The 25,355-nt window shown below is 36.4% G+C and overlaps 2 protein-coding genes across 3 annotated transcripts; both read left to right on the forward strand.

Moving 5' to 3' along the window:
• The first annotated feature begins 2,018 nt into the window (after positions 1 to 2,018).
• On the forward strand, positions 2,019 to 7,963 carry LOC109049794 (tropomyosin alpha-1 chain). Of its 2 annotated transcripts, XM_019067447.2 has the most exons (10): positions 2,019 to 2,320; positions 2,644 to 2,769; positions 4,811 to 4,944; positions 5,810 to 5,927; positions 6,071 to 6,141; positions 6,241 to 6,316; positions 6,426 to 6,488; positions 6,599 to 6,668; positions 6,971 to 7,049; positions 7,648 to 7,963. In XM_019067447.2, exons 1-10 carry the CDS (start codon positions 2,207 to 2,209, stop codon positions 7,649 to 7,651), a joined length of 855 nt encoding a protein of 284 aa, XP_018922992.1. In that variant the 5' UTR covers positions 2,019 to 2,206; the 3' UTR covers positions 7,652 to 7,963. The 2 variants fall into 2 exon arrangements, with proteins under 2 accessions (XP_018922992.1, XP_042583525.1); XM_042727591.1 differs by lacking the exons at positions 2,019 to 2,320; positions 2,644 to 2,769 and adding an exon at positions 4,202 to 4,351 and having other exon boundaries at positions 6,971 to 7,685.
• A 250-nt stretch (positions 7,964 to 8,213) lies between these two features.
• On the forward strand, positions 8,214 to 14,720 carry fbxo22 (F-box protein 22). The gene is made up of 7 exons (XM_042727590.1): positions 8,214 to 9,345; positions 10,402 to 10,534; positions 10,666 to 10,750; positions 10,836 to 10,940; positions 11,044 to 11,196; positions 12,709 to 12,874; positions 13,060 to 14,720. Exons 1-7 carry the CDS (start codon positions 9,215 to 9,217, stop codon positions 13,451 to 13,453), a joined length of 1,167 nt encoding a protein of 388 aa, XP_042583524.1. The 5' UTR covers positions 8,214 to 9,214; the 3' UTR covers positions 13,454 to 14,720.
• The last annotated feature ends 10,635 nt before the right edge of the window (positions 14,721 to 25,355 follow it).

A 25,355-nucleotide genomic window follows, 5' to 3' on the forward strand; every position in this document is an offset into this window, starting at 1 on the left:
ACATAAGTTTCAAGCATTAGATAGTCTGTATAACTTCCTTGGGAGAGGATGGTGAGAAGTACACACATTGTGTATGGTTTTATGTTATATGTGTAATACTTACTCTGCCAACATAATGGAGTTTATGGCTGTTTAATTCCATTACACCATAACAGCAGCTCTGCACCCTCCAGCATACATAATTTTTTCTTGACTCTCAGTAAACAGAATAGAACTTAGCATATCAATTTTACCAGTTTCCATTAGTACTACATTTTAATTTTGCAGCTTTCTGTAAATTAATTAAAAAACATTGCTTCAAATTGCTGTATTTAAATGATACAGAATAGTCCATTCAAAGCTGTAGCCTATTCAGCAGCATTCAGAAAATCTTGAAGTTGAATCAAAGGCATTTAACAGGTTGGGGTGCCAGGCGTAAATGCGTTGTTGAAAGGTTTCCACCAAGAGGAAGCTTTGCACGTCTGCTTGAATGTCTCTGGATATAACATGCTAATCTGATCATTATTAAAGGCAAACTGCAGAAAGCAGTGAGGAAAAGAATGAAACTAGAATACACTTTTAGAAATCAAGGTTATTTATTGGGATATGGTTCCATGAAGAACCTCTAACATTGATGGAAACTAGGTTCTCTATAGTGGGAAAAGTTTCTTGATATTAATAAAATGTTCTACACAATAAGAAAATTATTCTTTTGAGAACTGTTCACAGAAAAATGGTTCTATAGCATTGCTGCAAAACCCCCTTTGCAATTTTTTTTATTATTATTAAAAGAGTGTAGGTGATCATAATCAATCTCAAGGCAGTACACATAATAAATAATTAATTATAGAGAAACAATTCAAAGTGCATATATTTTTTTCCTAACACTTAATGTTAGACCATGAAAGCAGAGAAAGTCAAGTGTCTGTGTTACATATATTCCATGCCTACTATAATCAATTACTATAATAAAAATGCACCTACAATTGTTCATTACATTTGTAATACACAATGATAAAAACAGTTGTGTGATTCAAAATTAAGGGTAGTTGTGTGTGTAGAAAAGCTTGTCTTACAACAGCTAAGAAGAGACTGTGGCAGGTGTTTCCTTCAGGAGGGGAAGGGTAAAAATAACCTGCTGGAGGGAAGTTCACGGTGTGGGAATGTGAGAGTATAAGAAATTAATATTGAGGGCAAACACCTCAGCTTTGTAGAAAGACTATCTTATGATCTTCTTATCCAAAAAAAACTTTATAAACTGTATAACAAATAAAAAGCAAACCATTATCTGTTCTAACTTGCAAGAATAAGAAATCTGAACCTAAGTAACCTCTCTCCTAAGTCAAAATGAATTAAATGATGTATCAAAGCTCAAACAGAGGCGTTACATGGGGCTTGTATCTTCGCGGCATGGCTGGCAGCTGTAGCTGTGCCACACGACACGTCGTTGTGATTCCAAGAGATTTGGGGGTTTTTACCGCGGCCAGTTTAAACCAGCACGGTACTTGGCAATGAATGCAAGCGTGCTGAGAGATTGCTGTTCAACAGCCACCGTATCTTAAGCTCTTCAGATTATGAACAATGCCTGAGGGACTCGTTGACATGCCTATCTGTTACGAGACTGACCCAGAGATAGTAATGCCTTCCCTTAAGATAATCACTTTCATGAGCCCCTCGTGTGCTGTATAAAATCAATCGATTTTTTCTCCCTGTAAAGACTTTTTAGTTTTCATTATAAAGAGTTTATGGATAGAAAAAAATATATTTTTTATTTAGCCAGCCCATACATTTTATGTTAGGGTTCGCATAATCAGCGTTTTGCATCAGTTGGAGAACGTGTAGCCTAAATTGCTTTCCGGACAGTTTTGCTCCTCTTCCCTCATTTTCTCTCCAGGTTCAGGGTGTTAGAAATAGGAACACGGCCCCCTTGTAAGACGTCTTGGCCCTCAGATCCCATATATAGGCATTTCAATGGTCAAATGTCTGAGGGCAGCGAATCGTCTTCCAGATCCTTAAAAAAAGACGCGACGCAGGAGGAACCGCTAAGGGCCGTTCCCAAAAAAGTATTGGGTGTCTCACGGAACTTCTCAGGCTCCCGTGAAGGCACATATTTGACAGGCTACAGCGAGACCAGCTCGCACTCCAGCTCAGCGTTCAGTTCAGCACAGACGCTCATCGCCTCTCTCAGTCCAGTGTTTGGTGCGACCACCCATTCACAAACGCAGCCATGGATGCCATTAAGAAGAAGATGCAGATGCTCAAGCTCGACAAGGAGAATGCCTTGGACAGAGCAGAGCAGGCTGAGGCCGATAAGAAGGGAGCAGAGGACAGAAGCAAGCAGGTTGGACTTAAATCGGGCGCTCGTGCATCTGGGTGGCTCTTTTGCACCTTTATAAATCAGACTTTACATAGGCTGCTTATGTTTTTACAGCTAATTATGCTGTAGCCTATTCCATTTTTAATAAGCTTTTCTGTTTCTATTCTATCTTGTATTTTATTTTTAATTCTACTTTAACTTTTTTCATATCAGATGTCTCACTGCTACAGTAGACTGTCTGTTTTATAGGCCTGCATGGTTAACTTATGTTAATTGCACATATAATGCATAGTTATAAACGTTCTTGTCTCTCTCCTTGTGTATTGACACGCGTGTTTCTCCTGTAGCTCGAGGATGACCTGCTCGCCCTGCAGAAGAAGCTGAAGGGAACTGAGGATGAGTTGGACAAATACTCTGAAGCCCTGAAGGATGCTCAGGAGAAACTGGAGCTGGCTGAGAAGAAAGCTGCCGATGTAAGCATTCAGGGAAACTTGGGGTCTCCCGTCTGATGTCACGCAACCTGCGCCCATCCCTGCTAGACAGACAGTCTGTTCAACTTACTATATACACCAGATTTTTACCATCACGTAGTACCTCGGACATTGTTTTTACCGACTAAACTTTATCGGGATCTACAAAAAAATGTAGATTTTAAAATGTCGCCGGCCATTCTTAAATGTAGCCTATTTGCACCACCTGCTAAACGAATAGCCAACCAAGACACAGATGGGAAAACAGTCATATGTACAGTTGCAGGAGAGTGTATGCAAACGGCGGGTTAAATTTAGTAATGCGCTTTATAAGGAAAGCATCTGGGGGTTCGTTTGCCCCCATACAAGCGTCTTAATAGGGGTCCGTGTAGAATTTCACCTCACCCTTGCTGGATACCTAAGACCAGCGATCACCCATCAAGATAGTTTGATAAACGATACCAATAATTATATTATTCAATAAAACATATATTAGTGAATAGCTAGGACTATAAATAAAAAAACAAACCACCCATTTGTTATAGGCTATGATACAATGTGATAAAATATGAACGACCTATTATGAAGATTTTTGACACGATTTTATTTAAATAATTAGCCTGTAGACTGATAATTATTCACTGACTTTCAGGGATGCAACTTCTGAAGGAATTTCTGTCAGTAATTCAGAAGTTAGCTAACCTTCAACTATCAAAGACTTATAAACAAATCACTAAAGATTTTATTGAATAAACATTTATTTAGCGCACCTCTGTAACCAACATTCTAATATATCAAAACGCATTTGAAGCTGCAAGCTTTTAGCCTATGTTAAAATACTTGTAGGACCCCACTTTTTTTTTTTTTTTTTTTTTTTTTTTGCAGTTTCTTGGAAATTCAAGCTTCTGTTGAGAGAGGGTGTCATTCGAAATAAAGCCCAAAATACTCGGTTCACTCTGAAACAATTATCCAACTCAATGGATTTCCACTGGATTGTGCTCGGCCTGTATTGCAGCAACATTTCACTAGATGGCGCTGTACGCCTAGACAATGGCACAGTTAACAGGTTGCACAGAATTCAGTGCCCAAATGAGTGCAAAATCTATAAATGCAACAAAGTGAAACGAATAGGCGGAGAGATGAAAATGCATTTAACAACAATGCACTTTTGTTCATCTAATTCATTAAATAGATTTTTTTTTAATACTCTACAATATTTATGGCAGTTTTCATCCTTGTGATAACACTGGAAACTCATTGACATTTCTCATTTAATTTAGGCAATAAGCAGGTCATGTGGTTTAAAAACGACAATACAGCCTAGATCCATTGACTTCCGGTGTTTGATAAAGCGTTAGTCACTGGCTGGGAATCAGGGTGGGCTATTTGCTTTACTGGAGCGCCGTTAACACCCCGTGATACCCCGTGAAAACAAACCGCAGGATTCACGATGGCTGCTGGTACTGCGTATCTCGACGCCGTAAAAAAGAAAATCAGGTCACTGCAAGAACAAGCAGACGATGCTGAGAGCAGAATACAGAGACTACAGCAGGAGCTCGAGTCCGAGCGCGCAGCCAGGCAATCTGTGAGCTTACGATAATGATTTAAGTGCATTAGCAGGCCGAATGCTGCGCCTTCTCGCGTCAGATTACATCAAAAGGCGGAAAATGACAAGAGAATCATTCTAAAATTATGTTTAAGCAACGTTTTTGTCGTTAGAAAGTTCTAAATAATTGATTGTGTACTGGCGCTTAATGGATGGAGAGGGCGCTGATGCTTTTTGACAGGTGACGTCCTCCCATCCTTAAACAGCGCGTTACTTTAATGATTTAATGTTTTCCAGAAAATTAGTAGACGCTAGTATTTGAATGTTGTGAGTATTTGTAAAGATATCCTATATCACTTTTAAAACCATAGTATGTAAAACGACAGTGTTATAAGTTCTAGACTTTTTTTCTCACGAAAGCGCGGTTTAAATGTGTTATTAATGTAGACTAGACTAGACTCGCGCGCTGTGAGCTCATTACTCGTTGTCTGTGCGCAGGCTGAGGGCGACGTCGCTTCCCTGAACAGACGCATCCAGCTGGTTGAGGAAGAGTTGGATCGCGCTCAGGAGCGTCTGGCCACTGCTCTGCAGAAGCTGGAGGAGGCTGAGAAGGCTGCTGATGAGAGTGAGAGGTGTGTTTGAAAACTCATAGGTCACTTATTATGACTAGGGCACAAAACAAGCCCTGAGACTTCTAGAAAGAACTTTCTTTTTTTGCAAATATGGCAAGAGGTCAAGGACGTCAGATGTGACCCTTGACCACAAAACCAGTCATAAGGGTCAATTTTTTAAAATTGAGATTTCAAAATAAATAAGCTTTTCATTGATGTATGGTTTGTTAGTATAGGACAATATTTGGCTGAGATATACAACTATTTGAAAATCTAGAATCTGAGGGTGCAAAAAGTCTAATATTGAGAAAATTGCCTTTAAAGTTGTCCAAATGAAATCCTTAGCAATGCATATTACTAATCAAAGATTACGTTTTTATATATTTATGGTAGGAAATGTACAAAATATCTTTTTGGAACATGATCTTTACTTAATATCCTAATGATTTTTGGCATAAAAGAAAAATCGATCATTTTGATCTATACGTATTGTTGGCTATTGCCATTGAGACATTTTAATCAAATTGAAAACAATGATATGGAATTTTTTTGCATTATATAAATATAAAAATTACATAAATTTCATTTTTGGGGTTAGAAAAAATTGTAAAATATTATAGTTTTTATTGCAGTGAATTGAATATCAATTCAGTAGATTTTGTCACATCAGTCAAATGTTAATGTATGATTTTAATTAGATATGGGCCAAAACCTCTGCCGCAGGATAAGCCAAAATTGCTTTTTAAAGGGAGGATATAGACACTATTACTTTGATGCTTAATCTAATTCAAATTGATAGTTTATTTTAAACATATGAAATAGGTCTCATGATTTTGAAAGAGTTATAATAACACCCAAACCCTTTCCCTCTCTCTGTCTCTCTCAGAGGCATGAAGGTCATTGAGAACAGGGCCCTGAAGGATGAGGAGAAGATGGAGCTGCAGGAGATCCAGTTGAAGGAGGCCAAGCACATTGCTGAGGAGGCCGACCGCAAGTATGAGGAGGTCAGTTTTTTCTCTCTTTCTTACTCTTATCATTCATTATAAATAAATGCAATAAAATTATGAATAAATCATTTCCAATAAACAATTTCTTCATCTTGGACGGACAACGTAACACATGTGCACTTCTTTGTGATGGTACACAGGTGGCCCGTAAGCTGGTGATTGTTGAGGGTGAGCTGGAGCGTACTGAGGAGCGTGCTGAGCTTAATGAGAGGTAAAATCAAACAAATGTAGCACTTTTTAAACATATTTGCACATCTTAGTCTCTGTGTGTCATTTTTTGTCTCAAATTTTCTGTCACTCCCACCTATAGCAAGTGCTCTGAGCTGGAGGAAGAGTTGAAAACTGTGACCAACAACATGAAGTCTCTGGAAGCCCAGGCTGAGAAGGTAAGCATGTAAACCGTATGTGTATGTGTGTATTAGTGAATGATCATCTGTGTATATTTGTTTTGCGTGTTTGCATGTTAATCCTCTCATCTCTCATTCCTGTCTACAGTACTCCGCTAAAGAGGACAAATATGAGGAGGAGATCAAGGTCTTGACTGACAAGCTGAAGGAGGTGAGTTCATTCAGCCACCATCTTGTGTGTGTGTGTGTGTGTGTGTGTGTGTGTGTGTGTGTGTGTGTGTGCTTACATATAAGAGCGCCTGACGTCTCTCTGTGTTCCAGGCTGAGACTCGTGCTGAGTTCGCTGAGAGATCAGTCGCCAAGCTTGAGAAGACCATTGATGATCTGGAGGGTATGTCAACCTGTACCTCACTGTTGCTATTAGACACGGGTTAAATCCTTAGTTACATAGTTCCATCCTTGGAATAGTTCCTTGGAATAATTACATAGTTCCATCAATTTCACTTCATTTAATTTCTGTTGAATTACTGTTTTCCTAGTCTTTTCTTTTATCTGTCTCTCTCTGGCCTCTTGTCATTGTTCCATCTGCCTTTGCACTGCTTCCTTTCCCTTATTTTCTTTTTTCTCCATTCTTTTCCATTCCTCCCCATTCAACACCCCTCTACAATTCTGGCCTTTAATTGGCTACTTTAGATGAATTGTATGCTCAGAAACTCAAGTACAAAGCCATCAGCGAGGAGCTGGACCACGCCCTCAACGACATGACCTCCATGTAACTATCACCACATGTTAACCCGTGTTCATGTATGAGAGTGTGCACACGTGTTTGGTTTAATAGCTTTTCCAGTTTCTCTGTCTGCTAGTATAATCTAATTTTCAGGTTTGATGACGGATTTTAGACTGAACCCATTATTAAGTTTAAAGCCTGCTTGACAAACCTTTCTATTGATTTACTAGATATGAAGTTATGTATAAAAAATTAGATTACACACACTTCTTTCATCTGGAAAGCATGATGACCCCTTTTTTATCTCTGGCATGCCCATCGTTGTTTGATATCACCATCTATCATTCAATTTGTTTTTTTTTTTCTTTTCTCATTTATTTCAACTAATTTTTAAATGTAAACATCATGTTTACATTTTTAACAACTTGCTAAATTATTTGTATGTGAATAAAAAAAAATAATCTCAAAATGCCTGATGTAATCATTTTCTTACATGCATGAAAATACTTGTTGCGTGATTGACCAAATATACATATATTTATGTGACACTGACAGTCTTTTTATGTCTCTCGCATGCCCTTTATTGTTTAACATCACCATCTCTCACTTGTTTCAACTCATTTTTTTTTCTCCCCTTGCACAGTTAAATTTTTTACATCTCATCTCTGGCTCCGGGCACCATCTGAGCGGCAATTCTTTAATTTCCTCTGTGTTTCTCTATTTTTCTCTGTTGCCGCATTTCTCCATCGCACTATTCTCAGTGGGGATGGAGCTCTCAGTTCTATAGTCCCATCACTTGTACAGAAATTTTTTACTTTCTGTAAAATAAAACTTCCTCCCATCTCTGTAAGCTCCCCACTGCTTTCTCTCTTTAGTATGTCTTAACTCTTTTGATTTCATATGTCCTTAATTTATTGTCGAGAAGCTTGAATAAAGTAAAAAAAAGCTCCTTCTCATCACCTTATGTTGCTTCTCTCTTTGGCAGCTCATGTACAGCTGTAATTCTCCTATTCATTCCATCACATTTTACAGCACAGTTCTGTGGCATTGTATAAATATGGATTGAAAGAAAGATCTTAGCATTAACTTTAGCAAACCATTTTGGGTTAATGCTTTTGGGACTAACATCTCTCCTTTAATCTCCTCTCCTCTCCTCTCCTCTCCTCTCCTCTCTTCTCTTCTCCTCTCTCCTCTCCTCTCCTCTCCTCTCCTCTCCTCTCCTCTCCTCTCCTCCCCTTCCCTTCCCTTTTCTTATCTTCTCACTAGACTCCCTCTATCAACAGCTTCGGAAAAACCGTCTCCTTTCACATGAGCTCAGTTTAGCACTCAATGAATTCTAACCTCACAACAGAATGAGAGAACACCAGGGCATAAACTGAATATGAACACAGTCTATTGTTTGTGTTGCACACAGAGTAACCAATAATCTGTGATGACAGATAATCCATAATTTCATTATTCTGTTATTGTTGGTACTGTGGGTCTTAAGTTTTTTTATGTCAAGGCTAAAGATATATTATAAAATGTGAGGATTTACTGTGTACGGGTTGCATCTGGAAGAGTGACAAAACCTAAAGCTTAAATTTTAAATGTGAAAAAACATGGCAACCTGTTTCCTTTAAATGGTAAACAGCCTTAACCTTTTCAATGTATTATACGTAAAAGGAAAGTTTACATAGAAAGAGGAAAGTGCCTTCTGCATTATATAACACACCTTGGATCATTCCCAAAGGTGAGTTGTGTTGTAGGAGTAGACTGTATTTACTAGTGTCAGTAGTTCTTCTAAAATCAGAAAAATATTTCAAGATTAATTATCTGAATTATACAATTATAAAACTATCAGTCCATGTTTATCACATTTAAAAATGTGCCATTTCTGATATACATGCAATGTACAACCCTCAGGTACACAAATATAAACATTTACTTTTTTGCAACTTGCTAAATTATTATATATTTAATTTCAAAATGCCAAATGCAATGCAAAAATGTTATCACTTGCATGAACATACTTGTTGCGTCTTTATTTATCTATTTATTTGACACTGACATATAAACCTTTTTTTTTTTTTTTTTTTTAGCTCAAAATACAATCACAGTAAACATGTTGTAGTCAGGGGTCTGTACAAGTGCTTGTTTTGAGACTTTTAAACAACTTCCGGTTCCGCCTCCGTGTGGAGGGTCAAAAGTGAGAGGAGAATCCGTGTGAAATGGAAGGGGATGCAGCTTCTCCAAACATCTCGGGGGAAAGTAAAGCTGGATATATCCTGAGTAATGTTGCTGAGGTCGTGGAGAGGATTTTGACATTTGTGCCGACTAAAAATCTCCTCCGGATAGCAAGGTAATGAGTCTCAGCGGAGTGTTGATGTTTTAGCCTGTTAGCTTTGAGCTAATCAGAAGACCCCATTCAGACAATCACAGTTTAAGCGGTATTATATAAACTAATTTGATTAATTAACAGCAATTAAATGTACACGTTTATGTTGTTGGGTGATTAGGTTGGTACGATCTTCCTGGTTTCGCTTTTTCTTTCTCAAGTCTAACCTAGATCAACTAGAATACACCAGTTATTGCTGCCAATACTTTAAATATTTCCAAAGTTTCGCACTTTTTTTTTTTGAAGTGTGGTGATGTATTAATTTACGATAATTGATGATATTCATCTGGATGTCAGTTGTCACGTATCAGATTCGCAAGTAAATTAGTATGGATGGTTTAACTTTTAGGTGATGATTTATTTGGGTTTTCTCTGAACAGCTGATATGTTTGTCTTAATATCGTAAAATGTAAACACCAGGGGGTGGAGTGCAGAGAAATGCTGTTGGTTGAAATTGGTTTGTTTATTGAATGAAATTATTTTATTATTTTTACCTTTTAACAATAATTACTGTCATTATGAAGATATCCTTTATATATACAGTAGACTATGACGATTGACGTTATACAAACTACAGTGTGTCTTAGAGTTTCTCTTTAGTGTTTTTTGTAAGAATATCTCTCCCTGTTTTGGTAAACTAGTAGTTGGCAGATTATTTTGATTGGCAGATCATTTTAAACAATAGCCATAAAAATACATGTATAATAACAATGGAGAATTAATATCTTAATTTATAAATTATCAAAAGCAAATAATCTTATGTTTTTATTAAACAATACATAGTGTAATAGTATGTGTGCATATACATTGCAACATGCCATCCAAAATTCTCGTACTGGTTTTAGCTAAATATTGGAATTTTTTTATTTATTTTTTTTGGAAACAAATATCTGTTTTTTTTTAAAAGAGAACTATGAGTATATTTTTTTTTGCGTTTCTTTATTATGAACAAGTTGTTGAGGAAAAAAATGTTTATAGCAATGACTGTTTGTATGTTGATATTGTTGTCTTTTTCTGTAGTGTGTGTAGGCTATGGAGGAATTGTGCACGCAGAGTCTTGAGGACACAGCAGAGACTGACCTGGCTCTCTGCCTCTGGCTCATCCATGTACCAGGAGCATGTTTTGCTTAGAACTATGGCAGAAGACTTGGAGGTCTGATGGTCTTTCAGCATTTTTTTTATTTATTTTTTTTGTAACAAAGGCAAAGTTAAAGTTGTTATAAACTCTAGAAATGACAAGCCTAATTTTTACAGATTGTTTTTCTTTCCCCTGACTCCCTGCAGAAGGTCTATCTGCTGCCCCAGACAGCTCTCCTAATGGTGGATGGAGAAAACTTCAGTTGGCCTTTTAGTTACAGACAGAAAAAGGGTAAGTTATGTGATTATTTGTATTAAAAACCTGTTAGTCATGATGAGGAGATTCACCTGTTTACTTCCATCCTTCCTTGTTACAGCCAGGAAGTTTGAGAATGAAGTGGCGTCTGATCCTGTTGAGAAGCTGAGACACTTACTGCCTAGCACTTGTGATGTAGTAGGAGTTGTTGCATCAGGAATTGTTGGTAAGACTTATTGTCCCTCTTTCCCTGCGTTCTGCCATTACTGTGTTTGATGGTAAGGTCAGTGCAGCAGTGGAACTGTAATTTCTTATGCTTTGTGCTATAGTGACCCCCAGTGGTTCACCCAGCAGCCCCCCAGAAGAGCATGAAGTGGGTGAAGCTGGCTTCAGTCTGCTTTTCCCTGCCATGGATGGGGTCACCATCCGGCCTTTCCACTTCTGCAAAAAGAGCCTCACTGAATCAGCAATGGAGGAAGCAGGTGAGTTGTTTAGATTGTAGCAGCTGGTTCAATTTCTATTTTTTCCCCCTTCAATCTTTTCACTAAAACAGTGAAAGTTTGGGGTTGGTTTGAATGGCATGGTTTTGAGTAAAGGTTTTTTTTTTTTTAAAGAAGCATAGAAGTCTCTATGCTTGCCAAGGCTGTGTTTATATGATCAAAACACAGTAAAAATAATATTGTTAAATAAAAAAATGATTGATAAAGGAGGCTTTTCGTTGATTGTAATGGACCTTTGTGACAGCTTTTGATGATTAAGGGAGTTTGCAAATGTGATATTGATTTAATACAACAGTTCAATTAACAAGAAGTTAATATTAAGTGCTTTTTGTTTTTTTTTATATTATCAAGGAAAATAGTTCCAAATAAAGTCACAGCTCAGCTGCAGCGCATCTCCAAGCAAATACAGAATCTAGTGAGTCATTGATTCAATTAGCCATTTATATAGACTGAATGAATCAGCTTTCAAACGGATCAGTTGAATTAATTATTTAGTGATAAAATCAGTGACTTGCTGCCCCCTACTGGCGGATTTAATTTCATTTTTAACGTATAATTTCAGTTATTTAAATCATTTAATATTTCTGTGTTCAAAATTTTATATTTAAAACAATGTCCACATGACTTTAGGAATTTAATTGGACTCATGCCACCTCTGAGCCTCATTAAACGTCTGAAAATACAAGCCACTTTTGTGTTCTGTGCCACCTCTGTTGTACAATTTTTTATTTTTATTTATTTTATTTTTTTTTTTATTAATACTAATTTCATATGATTGGTAAATTAATGTCTTGTTCTGCTTCTTATTATATTGTTTTAATTAGAATTTTTATAAAGCTTATAAACATAAGCTTTTAAAATTTGACATGATGACATACTTTTAATAAAATATTGTATCGTAATGTCATTACAAAGGTAAAAAGTAAATGCCCCTGTAAATCACTTTGAGTCAAATATTACCTCGTATGGAAGGCTAATTTTTTTTTTTTATCAGAATTTTAAATTATTGATCAGAAGGTGCTCCTAAATTTTTTAAATTAGGGAGGACACGCGCTCCTAATTACAAGAAGAAAAAAACTGCTCTTAAACTGTGTGTGACAGGTATGACTGTGGAATGGTTTTTTTTTTGCTTCAAGGCCTGTTTATTTCTGTAATGGCAAAGCTGAATTTTCAGCAGCTATTACTCCAGATGTCTGTCACATGATCCTTCAGAAATCTGATTTTGTCTTCATTAAACATTTGTGCTTCTTCCAATTTTTGTGAAAACTGTGAGACTTTTGTTTCAGGATTCTTAAAATAGAAAAGTTCAAAAGCACATAGATTTTCAAATAGAATCTTTTGTATTATTAAAAACGTCTCTATGATCAATTTAAAGAGACAGTTTACCCAAAAATTAAAATTCTGTCATTTACTCAACCTCGTGCCATTCCATCTTACTAGCCCCAAGCTTTTGAATGGTAGTTCATGTCAGAATACTCTGTATTTGATTTTCAGGGTTGATTAATAACCCTGATCTAAAGGTGGTGCTGATGTTTGACTATGAGACCTGGAAAGCTGGAGGGGGGCGCTTTCTTAACAAGCTGCTGGAACCTCTTTCTCAAAATAATGTACTTATTATTGGAGGACAAGTTGAGAGGGCCTTTTCCAATAACACATCCTGGTAAGTAAAGAAAGTTCTCGATTTTAGATGAGTCAAGTTAGTTCCCGTTTTCTTTTTTGTCATGTTATACGTAGAGGTTTTATGGTCAAGACTTTATACTTCCTCCTGTTTCCTCTATTGTCTCAGACATTATTACAAGTCTAATCTTCATTAGTGAGGTTTGTATGTGTTCTGTCTGTTTGCAGCTGTTCTCCAGGCTCTTTTGGTGCAGTAGGACTGACCTTCAGTGGCTCCAAGATCCAGGGTGCCTCCGTGCTGGTGGACCAAGATGTAAGCAGCCCAAAAGCAGCAGAGGCCACTATCCAGCGGCTGAAGGCTGCTAATATCCCAGAGAGAAACACCATGGGCTTCATGTTTGCCTGTGTGGGTCGTGGCCACAACAGCTACAATAACCAGAGCAACGTGGAGGCCAGCGCTTTCCGCAAGATCTTCTCCAACATTCCGCTCTTGGGATTCTTTGGCAATGGGGAGATCGGCTGCGACCGTATTGTCAAAGAGAACTACACATTGAGCGAGACAGATGCTGATGGACTACAGCACTCTTTTACTACGGTCATGAGTCTGGTGCATTTTGGCTAACACGAACTCAAAACTGAGACTGCAATTGTCTAGGAATCCCCTTATTAACTTGATCTTTGAAGACAGACACCAGCTGTCAGGCTGTTAACAGAACATGGTGATCAGGTATAATTCTCCTAGGTTCTTTCCTTTTGACTTTTTCCCTTAAATCAGGATGTCAGGAGGACATTTGACATCAAACAACATTTAGGGACTTGAACTCTGCCTGCAGGTACAATTTTGAGAGCAAGCTAATTCTGATGTCTGAAAACACTGAAGTGTCCTCTTACACCTTGTTTGGAAAGGCCATTACTTAAAGAACGGTTCTGAAGAACGATTAAGATTTATTGTAAATGGCATGGTGCTAAACCTTGACCTTTGACTTCAGTTTTAAATGTAAAACTTTTTTTTATGTGTAGAGCCGAACTGAAATCTGTCAACCGATCAGGCCTTATATACAAATAGTTTGAAAGATTCAGGCACTTTTTAGCTAATTGTGATGGAAAGGCTAATGATGTAGCCGTTCATCAACCTTGGTATGGCTTATGGACCTTAGGCAGGAATCCTACTATCTTCTCTTCTGATTTTACACATAAATATGTACTCCAGATTGATTGCTGACCTAGATTGACTGTCCAAATTGTCATGTCCAGTAGCAAGTGCTACAAAACTGCAGGAAGAGTATTCACAATGAAAGAAAGAAAAGAAAACTGTTTAACTGTTAGCTATTTAGCACAACAATCAACTTGCTAGCAGTTCTTAGTGTCTGTACTGGAATAATAAAGGACAGAAGTGGAAAAAGTGGAATTTCTTTGTAATATTTCAGTGTATTTTTACGCTGCCTGTCCCAATCAAAATCCTGTAAAAATCCAGTTTCATTGCAACAGGGTAATCCTCAATTTCTGTGTTCATCAGTTCAGTTGAGTTCTTAAAGGTTAATCATTTATTCTGTGCACTAGCTAAATAAAACATTGTGTTGTCAACCGATAAGTGAAGTCTCAAAGGGCTATTTGCCTGCATTGTGGAGATATACAGTATATTTGCTGCAGTATTTAGAAGGTTGATTTAAACTGTTGTTGCCAAATCTTTTTTCCCAACTTTCTTAAGATCATATAGATAATACTTGGCTTTGCATTAAGGAAAGTAAGTTTTACTACTGTCATGTTTTTTTTTTATGACGGTGTATTGGTTTTTCTTCATCTGCACCTGCTGCTGGGTCGTGCAGTTATTGGCCCATTATGTCTGCATGTATATGATTATGTATATAATAAAATCAATGATGTCCCTAGCTGTTGGTTAGTGTGATGCATTCCATACCCTTTTTTCACATTTCCGGGTGTACATGCGCAGAAGTAAACTATATGACATGGAAAATTTTACTTTTGTGTTCCTATTTATTCCAACAACAAAATAAAAAATCAACTAGGCCTACTGCCTTTTCATAACTTTCTAAAAGAGGAAACAAATAATGAGAAATTAATTACGGCAGATGAAAGAAAGAAAGATGTCAAATTTAGTCACCCCATCTCTGTAGTGTTTACAAAATTTTGTTATTTAATACCAGGACAATTTAACTCACAGTATAGACCCCTTAAAAGTTTGTAAACATTGCAACGTCTCCGGGTGGGCGGGGCTTAGCTGGAGGCAAAAAGAGGCGCGGACGCAATGTTGACAAGCGTAAACTAGCACGTTTTAGGAGGGGTTTATTAAACATGGATGCAGAAGAAGGTTAGGAACTGTCCGAATATGTACAGTCACTGACTCTGCGGGACCGTGACAAAAAAAATAATAATAAAAAAAGTGGGAGTTAGCATACATTTATCAATTAATTCAGTTGATCACTCAGTTTCACTGACCAAACTGGTTATCTGACCAAAATATAATGACGAGTGGATAACATTACAGTAGCCTAAATTATTTATTTATTTATTTTTAGCTAAGCCTGGTGTAGTTCTTGTATCTTGTTCTCATTGGAAACATTTTAACCAGGTTTTGGATATTTCCTAGACAACATATGAATTACTTTCGGGTGGTTTGAGGAATTTTGTCAAGGCTTATTGTCTAATGTAACCTATCGCTGGGCTAACTATGATTAGCAATGTGGATTATTTTAAGAGACCATTCAAAGGATGGCACACATGTATGTTTGTTTAACATTTAAGCTAGCTAGTGCGCTGAAGGTTGGCGACTTTTCACCTATAAAACATAAACTTGCTGATTTGTACTAGATAAAACCAACACACCAGTACATATGCATAGATTATTTTACCTAATATGAAGTGTGTGTACTGCAAACACGAGCATTATTTATGATCCTCTCTGTCTAGTCTGTAGGCCGTATTGCATTCAACCACAATTGTCTTCTTGATTTCTGTGAAGGAATGTCGGCCGGGATCCGGTGAAACTTTAGTTTTGAACCAAAAGTGCTGTTCCTTCAATTCTGGCAGCCAAAAACACAACAAGACGACATTTTAAAGTCAAAACCTCAAACTTTTAGCGCGCCTGCTATGAGTTCTTCCTTATGTTTTGCCTCCAGCTAGAGCGGTGAAGTCACAATGACGTAGGCGATTAAGGGGTCTATAGTGTTACAGTTAATTAGACTGTTATGGAGTCAATATAATATCACATATATACGCAAAAAAATAAAGTTTTGCAAAAGAAAATAAAGTTTTGCAAACAAAAATTAAAGTATTGAGGAAAATAATTTTGCTTTTTGCAAACAAAAATAAAGAATTGCAAAACATAAATGATACCGCACGAAAGCAATGATTTTGCAATACATATTTTCCATGGTCATATCTACAATTTTATTTGCAACACTGATTTTATTTTGCGCGTCAGTCTAGTTTGAGCTTGCGCTGCAGTTTTTCCTGTGCGCTTCATTTTTCTGCGCGCGTCTCGCTTTGTGGCGCTGTTTTGACGTGGGGGTGGAGTCAAGGGGCAGGGGCGTGTACAACATGCCTCCCTGGAAATGAGGTCATCGGCCCGAGACGCAGCTCACTGATCCAGGTACTGTCATGATGAGCAGATGCATGCGAGTGGATCGCTTCCTTTTATTCACTAGCATTAAAAACATGCATGGTTTCGTTTTATTAACTTCATTAACAAATGTATATGTGTATTAGCAGCGTTTGCTCAAGTTAAAGAAGTTGTGTTTACCATGCACATCTGTTGTTTTATTTCTCTCGATGTGCACTCTTTTTACTGGCATAAAGTTGGCTTGACGTTGGACGTTCGATATTCGCAAATCTAGGGACTGTCTCTAAAGTTACATGCGAAACTACTATACACTTCTCTAACTTCAATAGCATGCAAGGAGAATGACTAACAGTCATGAAAAACAACTGTTAACTGTTCATCCAGGTGTCAACTATAATGCACACCTTTTATATTTTTTTGATAATTATTAAAATAAACTGTAAATCAAATGTAAAATATTGCTACTTTTCATTACCGAATGGGCTCAAATTTAAAATATGCCATAATTTGAAGCTCAATAGCATTTGAACAGAATGACTCACTTTCATAAAACATACTATAAAGTGTTCATCTAGGTGTCAACTATAATGCACACCATTCATATTTTTCATAATTATTCAAATAAACTGTAAATCATATGTAAAATATTGCTACTTTTTCATTACCGAATGCACTTAAATACAAATTTAAAGCTCAATAGCATTTGAACAGAATGACTCACTTTCATAAAACATACTGTAAAATGTTCATCTTCGTGTCAACTATAATGCACACCGTTCATATTTTTCATAATTATTCAAATAAACTGTAAATCATATGTAAAATATTGCTATTTTTCATTTGAGCTTTTGAGCTTTAAATTAGTGTTTACGTCCATTTGGTAATGAAAAGTAGCAATATTTTACATTTGATTTACAGTTTATTTTAATAATTATCAAAAAATATAAAAGGTGTGCATTATAGTTGACACCTGGATGAACAGTTAAAAGTTGTTTTCATGACTGTTAGTCATTCTCCTTGCATGCTATTGACGTTAGAGAAGTGTATAGTATTTTCGCATGTAACTTTAGAGACGGTCCCTAGATTTGCGAATATCGAACGTCCAACGTCAAGCCAACTTTATGCCAGTAAAAGAGAGTGCACATCGAGAGAAATAAACAATATATGTGCATGGTAACAACTTCTTTAACTTGAGCAAACGCTGCTAATACACATATACATTTGTTAATAAAGTTAATAAAACGAAAACCATGCATGTTTTAATGCTAGTGAAAAAAAGGAAGCGATCCCACTCGCATGCATCTGCTCATCATGACAGTACCTGGATCAGTGAGCTGCGTCTCGGGCCGATGACGTCACTTCCAGGGAGGCATGTTGTACACGCCCCTGCCCCTTGACTACACCCCCAGGTCAAAACAGCGTCACAAAGCGAGATGCGCAGAAAAATTAAGCGCACAGGAAAAACTGCAGCGCAAGCTCAAACTAGACTGACACGCAAAATAAAATCAGTGTTGCAAATAAAATTGTAGATATGACCATGGAAAATATGTATTGCAAAATCATTGCTTTCGCGCGGTATCATTTATGTTTTTGCAATTCTTTATTTTTTGTTTGCAAAAAGCAAAATTTATTTTTCCTCAATACTTTAATTTTTGTTTGCAAAACTTTATTTTCCTTTGCAAAACTTTATTTTTTTGCGTATATATGTGATATTATATTGACTCCATAGACTGTCGGTATTAATTATTGCAGTCTGTGAAAAGGCTCCACGAATAAAAGATGCGTTCAGACTTATTTTTCAGTAGATGGCGCTCTCGTGCAACAGCAGTGTTTCATCAAAGCGATGAGTGGATTTATTTGGTAATTCCAGTCAAAATGATCCATAAATAATATCTAAATACCAATTAAATTAATAATTTACTTAAATCTTAAAATTCTAAAGCCCAAATAAATCGATTATTTACTGTGAAATTAGTGATGAGCATGATATTTGACATTAGTCACAGATCCAGTTTTCTTTGTTGTGTGTGTATTAGATGTCAATGCTGAGCGCATCACAACAGACAGGCTGTTTCCTGTTCCTGCGGTTAGGTAGCCTGGAGCAGCTCTCAACCGGGGCAGTGGTCAGATAGCGAACTGCCTCAGGACTAATGCAAACTGAAGCCATTTAGGGTTGCAGTACAATTCCCTCAGTCCCACACTAATTCCCATGGCACAGCAGGTGAAAACCTCTTTCAAGTGAAGAGTGGGTTATTTTAAAGTCCCTTCACCACAAAAAGAGTGAAAACATCTGTTTACTTCCTCACAATCTCATTGGTCACATCCCATACACACTGCCACTCAAAAAGGCCCCGGTGGAATTGTGGTAAATCTGGCTTTCAGGAACAAACACAACGTTTTGGAGGAACATGGCATCACGATGTGCACTAAAAGTGTGGATCTGTTGGGGTGCAGGTGTTTTTAAACCTGTACATTGTCGCCTCAGGGCTCTTGGAGTAAAGACATTCGGCTTCAAGACTCTTTCCCTGTTGAGAGCAGACTCTGAAACAAGACAGACAGACCTGAGCTTTGGGACCATTGTCATAAAGAGCAATGTTTTGTAGGTCACACACTGGGGGTGGGCCACTTTGCTCAGAGTTAGACCACCCGAGTGTGCAAAATTTTGTCAGGCATTTACAGAGGAAAAACTCAAATTTGGGGTAGAATGTCACAGACTATAGAATGAAATGTAGAATGAAAGCAGACTATACACCTACAATATAATATTAACCTAATATCTGCTCTGAAAAAAATGGAGAAACAATTTCACTCAGAAATCCCTAGTATTTTACAAACGCAAAGAAACAGAAAGTAGCACACTGAATTAGAGTAGTATTTTGGAGTGAAAAAACTGAAACTGTATTTTATTGTAAAATGTACTCCACTCATCTTTATATACAACTGCAAAAAAAAAAAAAATTACAGTGTGTAATTTTCTGTATGGATAAATATGACAAATATTGAGATAGAATCTCAATTCTATGTTATCAGTATGGAGGTTAGCATAAAGTAGTTTGGTTATTTTATAGTAAGACACTGATTAAAAAAGTATTAATGCAATAGAGTGGGGAAATGTTGTGTTTATGTTAGTACATATATTCACAGAGATTTGAATTCTAAAAGTGCACATATTTATAACTGTCAAATGCAAGTGTTCAGCTAGTTGATGCCGATGTTGCTGTTGCTTGGAGAAGTGTCTGTCACACACCAGCCAATGTAGAAAAAAACATGAAAGAATAATGACGTATAAATTCTAAAACCTCTACAGTGTAATAACTTTCCTTTCTTAGTATTTCTAAATAAAACCGTAACGTTAAGGATGTGTTTGTTCTGTAATATCACATCCACCTCACTGATTTTTAAAAAGCTCAGTTCCATTATCATTCAAGGAACTGTCACAACATAAGCATGACACCCCACTTAGTCTGGATTTTCTTTAATGAGCATCATGCTAATTAGCTATTATTAATTCAACACAATTTTGTTGTGAATTAAATGTACTCAAATATTTACGCAAGGTTGTTAATTTAATGCAAGTCAGACGTACAACGATGAGCTAAAAGCATGCCATGCTAATGTGACAGACTGTTGCTAATTGTGTAAAGAGCCGGTAAATGAGAACTGATACTATTTTGTTCCCTAGCCAAACCATATATTTACAAGTGAAAAGTCAGTCATACATATTCATTATTACATATTATCTACATAATAAAATAAACTGTTACTTAGTTCTCATTAAAAATAAGACAAAGAAAGAAACAATAAAGACACTTGGTATTTATAATAATACATTTTAAATGATTTTAATATTTACATTTGTATAATTAAATATCATTACTATATATATATATATATATATATATATATATATATATATATATAGCTTATAAATTATTCAGCGTAGCACTTCTAAGTGCAATGTCGGGTGGTCAGTCCCTCTAAATAGCCTTTTGAAAAGAGTTAAGAGTTTAAAAAGAGTAATCAAACCCACATATATGGACACACGCTTACACCCTGAAATCGGCTCTCAAATGAATGCAAAGCCTTAATAATTCAGCAGAGCTCTATTACCATTGGGTGGAATAATGGACAGGGGGATAAACTACATGTTTGTCTGACTACCTCTGTCTCTGCGTCATTCAAGTGTTTGTGGTTTCTGACCAAACTTGTCTTTAGCTGGCCTCGTGCTTCTGTAGTCTCCCCAACAAAGTGCAAATTAACCACTTCTGCCTAAAACCACATCAGTTTTCATATTGCAAACATGACTTTAATAAAACCCACAGTTTTTGGCATTATTGTCACAAACTCTCTGAAGACTTCATTTTCATGTTTTTCTCAAAAATAGACAAGACTCTGCTGTCTGCAACTATAAACAATTTTCAACTGATGCCCTTTAAAGCACAGGAAACTTGTAGTATCCTTGTAGTACTCAGTAGGTACGCTTTTATAAATCCTCATATCACATAAGCTCTCATTTGTGCTTAATGAAATGTTGTTAAATGAAGGAAACTGGACCTGAAACAACCTCTGAGATACTTCTGACACTGATGGAAGGAGACAGTAAGTTGGGGTAACAATGAAAGGATTGAGTGCAGATATGTGACAAGCAGTTCTTGCTCTGACCATTAGACACAGAACTCAATTATTCAGATCTTTCATAACCCGTGCGCTTGATCTCTAAATTTAATCCCATTAAAACTGCATGACCACAATCAAAAATCTTTTATTTTTATTGGATTTTTTATAGTATATATCAATTATTTCACTTTCATTAACCTTTTTTTCCACAGACACTTAGATATACCTAACAATTTATCATTTATAATAGAGGGATTAGGCATCATTCATTTGAAATATAATTGAACGTGGTAGGCTATAGTCTAAGAAAATCACTCTTGATCTTTATTATTTCTATTATCTACAGAAATGTAGTATGTTTTCAGATAAAACTAGAGATGAGCAGAAAACAACAGTTCATAAAGCCAGTCATAATCAAATAATTTGATGTGTGTTCCTTTAGATTTTCATATCTCACATGACACTTTTTTGCTTTAAATCAGTGCCAAAAGGAGCATTTTTTGGAATCTGAAAAGCTTCCATGTTTGCAGAGAACAAATAATTAAAAATACTGACAACATTCATTCCTTTGCAGTCAATGAATTTCTGAATTCTTTATAGTATTGAACGTCTGGATTCATAGCAAAATCAATACTCAAGTAACCCAAACAAGAATATTGCTGGATGTTGTAGCATTGCACACAGTATAATGGCCACCACATCCAATCCTAAACCATCTTTCAAAGAGATATGAGCCAGGCGAAAAAATGCAAATAAATTATACATCATATTTTAAAAACCTTCTCAGGTTTCTTTTTGAAAACATTCTTCTTAAGTGCATGGCACCCCAGTGAAGTGAAATTGCTCGGCTGAAGACATCTACTCCAGAGACTGTTACCATGGCTACCAAGGAGTTTTCTACACTTCACATTTACATAAAAGTTTTCCGCTGGATGGATTTTAGCCTTACTTTCTGTAGAAGAACTGGGTCAGACACACAGAGCAAAGCTGTGAGACTAGGAAAGCTGGATTTAATCAGAGGGACAGAAGAAGTCTAACACTGTGGGAAAAAAATGTGCAAAAACTGTACCTTTTAGAGGTACAACAACCTATAAAATGTAGTACCTTAGATTTTTAATATGTACTCTTAATGTACTATATGAACCTTTTAACACTGAATAAGATGTCTCTTTGAGTGTACTTCCCCAATTACAAGCTGTTGTATCCCTAAAAGTGACATTTTTGCACATTTATTTTTCTGTGTGATTGATTATGTGTATGATTAAGTTGCTTTTAAACACACTGGACTATGAAACTTAATAAAACATTGAGACAGACAAGAATACTTTACAAAAATGGCAAAATGACAGTTACAAAAAAAAAATTATTTTATTGTATATTTTATCTATATTTATTATAGATAATGCAGACAGACAGACAGACAGACAGACAGACAGACAGACAGACAGATAGATAGATAGATAGATAGATAGATAGATAGATAGATAGATAGATAGATAGATAGATAGATAGATAGATAGATAGATAGATAGATAGATAGATAGATAGATAGATAGATATAAATAAGTATAAATCTATAAAACAAATATAAAGCTCTCTGCTAAACTTCTATAACCTGTTGTTTCTGATAATAATTATTTTATGCCGCTAAATGTTATCAGTAAAGATATTCTTCGTTATATTAACCCTGTGATCATTGTGTGGCCCCACAATAAACCATCTGGGAATACATGCAAACAAACGGTCTCTCAACTAGACACACTTTAAAAGAGTTGAACTTCACCGATCATGCTGGATGCTTTCTAAGAGAGCTCTGACAAAACAGGGCATGAGGGTCTACGGGTGGGTGGGGGTAAGGGATCGGAGCCCAGCAGCACTTCCCTGTAGCCCCTCTCGGGAGCTGCCCATCAGCTGCGCTCAGCTAAATGCACTCACATATGAATATTTCAGTGCCATTTAATGCTCCTGCTGCAGCCCCTGAGGAGCCCAGAATCAATTTGTGAACATGCCGTTAAAAGCCAGGACGTATAATCCAGAGTGAGAGCTGCTCTCCTCCCCACCAGGCCTCAAGTCCCCAGCTACAGCTTTGGCAACTTTCTCCTGCCAAACTCTGCTGACTTCCCCCACCTCGGTTTAAAAATATATGTATATCTGAGTGAAACAGCAGACAGATGGTCTGGTCGTTTGCCCCCGGTTGGTCAGTGTTCCCAGAGTGCTTGTTGCTGTGCAGTCTGCTGGCTGTTAGGCAGTGGAGAGGGCAGTGATAGTCTGTTCATCTTCTGGCCCCATGGTCCTGCTAAAATGCTCACATGGAGAAGGACAGGAAGGATAAAATAGCCACACTCACACCGCCTGCCTGCCCACTACAGTCCCATGGGCACCTGAAGCAGGTATCACCATATTTAGATATATACATGCCATTGTTCACTAACCAGGTGTGAAAACATGAAATATATAATATATATATACCAGTACTGTATATATAGTATATAATATATATATATATATATATATATATATATATATATATATATATACACACACTATACTACCATACTATCGTACAACCATAATGTATATACAATACCAGTCAAAAGTTTTTGAACAGTGAGATTTGTGATGTTTTTTAAAGAATTATCTCCTGGTCACCAAGCCAGCATTTATTTGATCCAAAATACAGCAAAAGCAGTAATATTGTGAAATATTTTTAATATTGAAAATAACTGCTTTCTATTTAAAATGTATTCCTGTGATCGGAGCAAAATTTTCAGCATCATTACTCCAGTCTTCAGTGTCACATGATCCTTCAGAAATCATTCCAATATACTGATTTGCTGTTAAAGAATTTTTTTTTTTTTTTTTTTATTATTATCAACATTTAAAAAGTACTTTTTTTTCAAGATTTTTTAATTTTAAAAAGCAAGATCCAAAGATCAGCATTTATCTGTAATAAAAAGCTTTCGTAACATTATACATTATATGGGTCAATATCACCATAGATTGCCTTTCAACCCTCACAATACTCAAACATTTTGGTTTTAATTTCTCATTCGCTTTATGTTATGTCAAAATTAGTAGACACTCAAGTACTATAGAAACATAATAGCTCAGCTCCCACACATTTTTTTTTAGATTATTATAGGCAATTATTCAAAGCATAAACCATAAGATATGTCCATCCTGTCATGGACATATACAGTATATTACTGTTAAATATGTTTTCATTGCAAAATTAAGATTAAGAATTAAAATTAAAATTAAGAATTTTATTTTCTGTTTTTCTTATTTTATGTAAACCATGTGTTTTTAAACAAACTCATACGGTTCACACGTTTTCAGCAGTTTGCAGTTTTTTTGCCCCCACACCTAGCTATTGAACACATTGGATTATATAGAAATGATTGAATTGTTATTTAAAATATTATTGTAAAATATCAAGATGACATTAATTCAACTTCGAAAAAAAAAAAATTTGAATAATAATAAAGTGACGTGACATACAGCCAAGTATGGTCACTTCCCTTGCCAACCAGAATAAAAGAGAGCATCCCAATCGAATGAAGGGATTTGTGGTTTCGAATTATTGTGATCCAACATTTGACTCGCATTTCAGGATGAAAAGACAAACATGTCAGTTGAAGAATAATCCATTTCTTACCTCTGAGACTGTGTTATGATCTATATAACCTTATTATTTTTATTGTAAGTATTAGGCTTATCATTATTACTGATCACTGTTGTTGTGCTATGTATTGGGTGGGTGACCATATGCGCCGTTCATACGGGACACGTCCCGGCCAGCATTTTAATATTGCCTAAAACATCCAAAGCAGTTTGACCAATTACATGCAGGTATTATACATAATCGACCAATGGTGGGGCTGCGCGTGAGAAGGTGAGATCTACAGGGAACAATCAAAGCGATGCAAATATGCGCACGTGTTTGTTCGTTTGACTTGAAGCGTCGCTGCTAAAAAAAAAAAAAAAAAGACCGCAAAGTAGGTGCGAAATCGATCCGAAAGCATAAGGAGCCGTCTGCTCTGCTCTCTAGCTCTCATGAATGTCGCAAAACGATCGACCTGCAAACAGCCAAAACCTGGATATTTTAGGCAATATTAAAATCCTGGCCGGGATGTGTCCCGTATGAACGGCGCATATGGTCACCCTAGCTATGTATATTGTAATATTTACCATTATATAATCAGAGGAGTATAGAAAAGTTTATGAAAGTGTCACTCTAAAATACAATAGTAAAATACATAAATATGTGTAGTACTTTTATGTTACATTAATCAGTGTCTAGCACACCTTCCTAAGGAACGGATAT

The sequence above is a fragment of the Cyprinus carpio genome, chromosome B7 (genome assembly GCF_018340385.1).
Source record: "Cyprinus carpio isolate SPL01 chromosome B7, ASM1834038v1, whole genome shotgun sequence".
In the NCBI taxonomy this organism is placed as follows: domain Eukaryota; kingdom Metazoa; phylum Chordata; class Actinopteri; order Cypriniformes; family Cyprinidae; genus Cyprinus; species Cyprinus carpio.

Bases quoted from the DNA above. Each gene is read 5' to 3' on its own strand.
- LOC109049794 (XM_019067447.2), top strand. From the start codon at position 2,207: ATGGATGCCATTAAGAAGAAGATGCAGATGCTCAAGCTCGACAAGGAG. The intron at 5,928-6,070 runs GTCAGTTTTTTC...GATGGTACACAG, and splicing joins CCGACCGCAAGTATGAGGAG to GTGGCCCGTAAGCTGGTGAT. The intron at 6,489-6,598 runs GTGAGTTCATTC...TCTGTGTTCCAG, and splicing joins TGACTGACAAGCTGAAGGAG to GCTGAGACTCGTGCTGAGTT.
- fbxo22 (XM_042727590.1), top strand. From the start codon at position 9,215: ATGGAAGGGGATGCAGCTTCTCCAAACATCTCGGGGGAAAGTAAAGCT. The intron at 10,751-10,835 runs GTAAGTTATGTG...TCCTTGTTACAG, and splicing joins TAGTTACAGACAGAAAAAGG to CCAGGAAGTTTGAGAATGAA. The intron at 11,197-12,708 runs GTGAGTTGTTTA...TTTGATTTTCAG, and splicing joins ATCAGCAATGGAGGAAGCAG to GGTTGATTAATAACCCTGAT.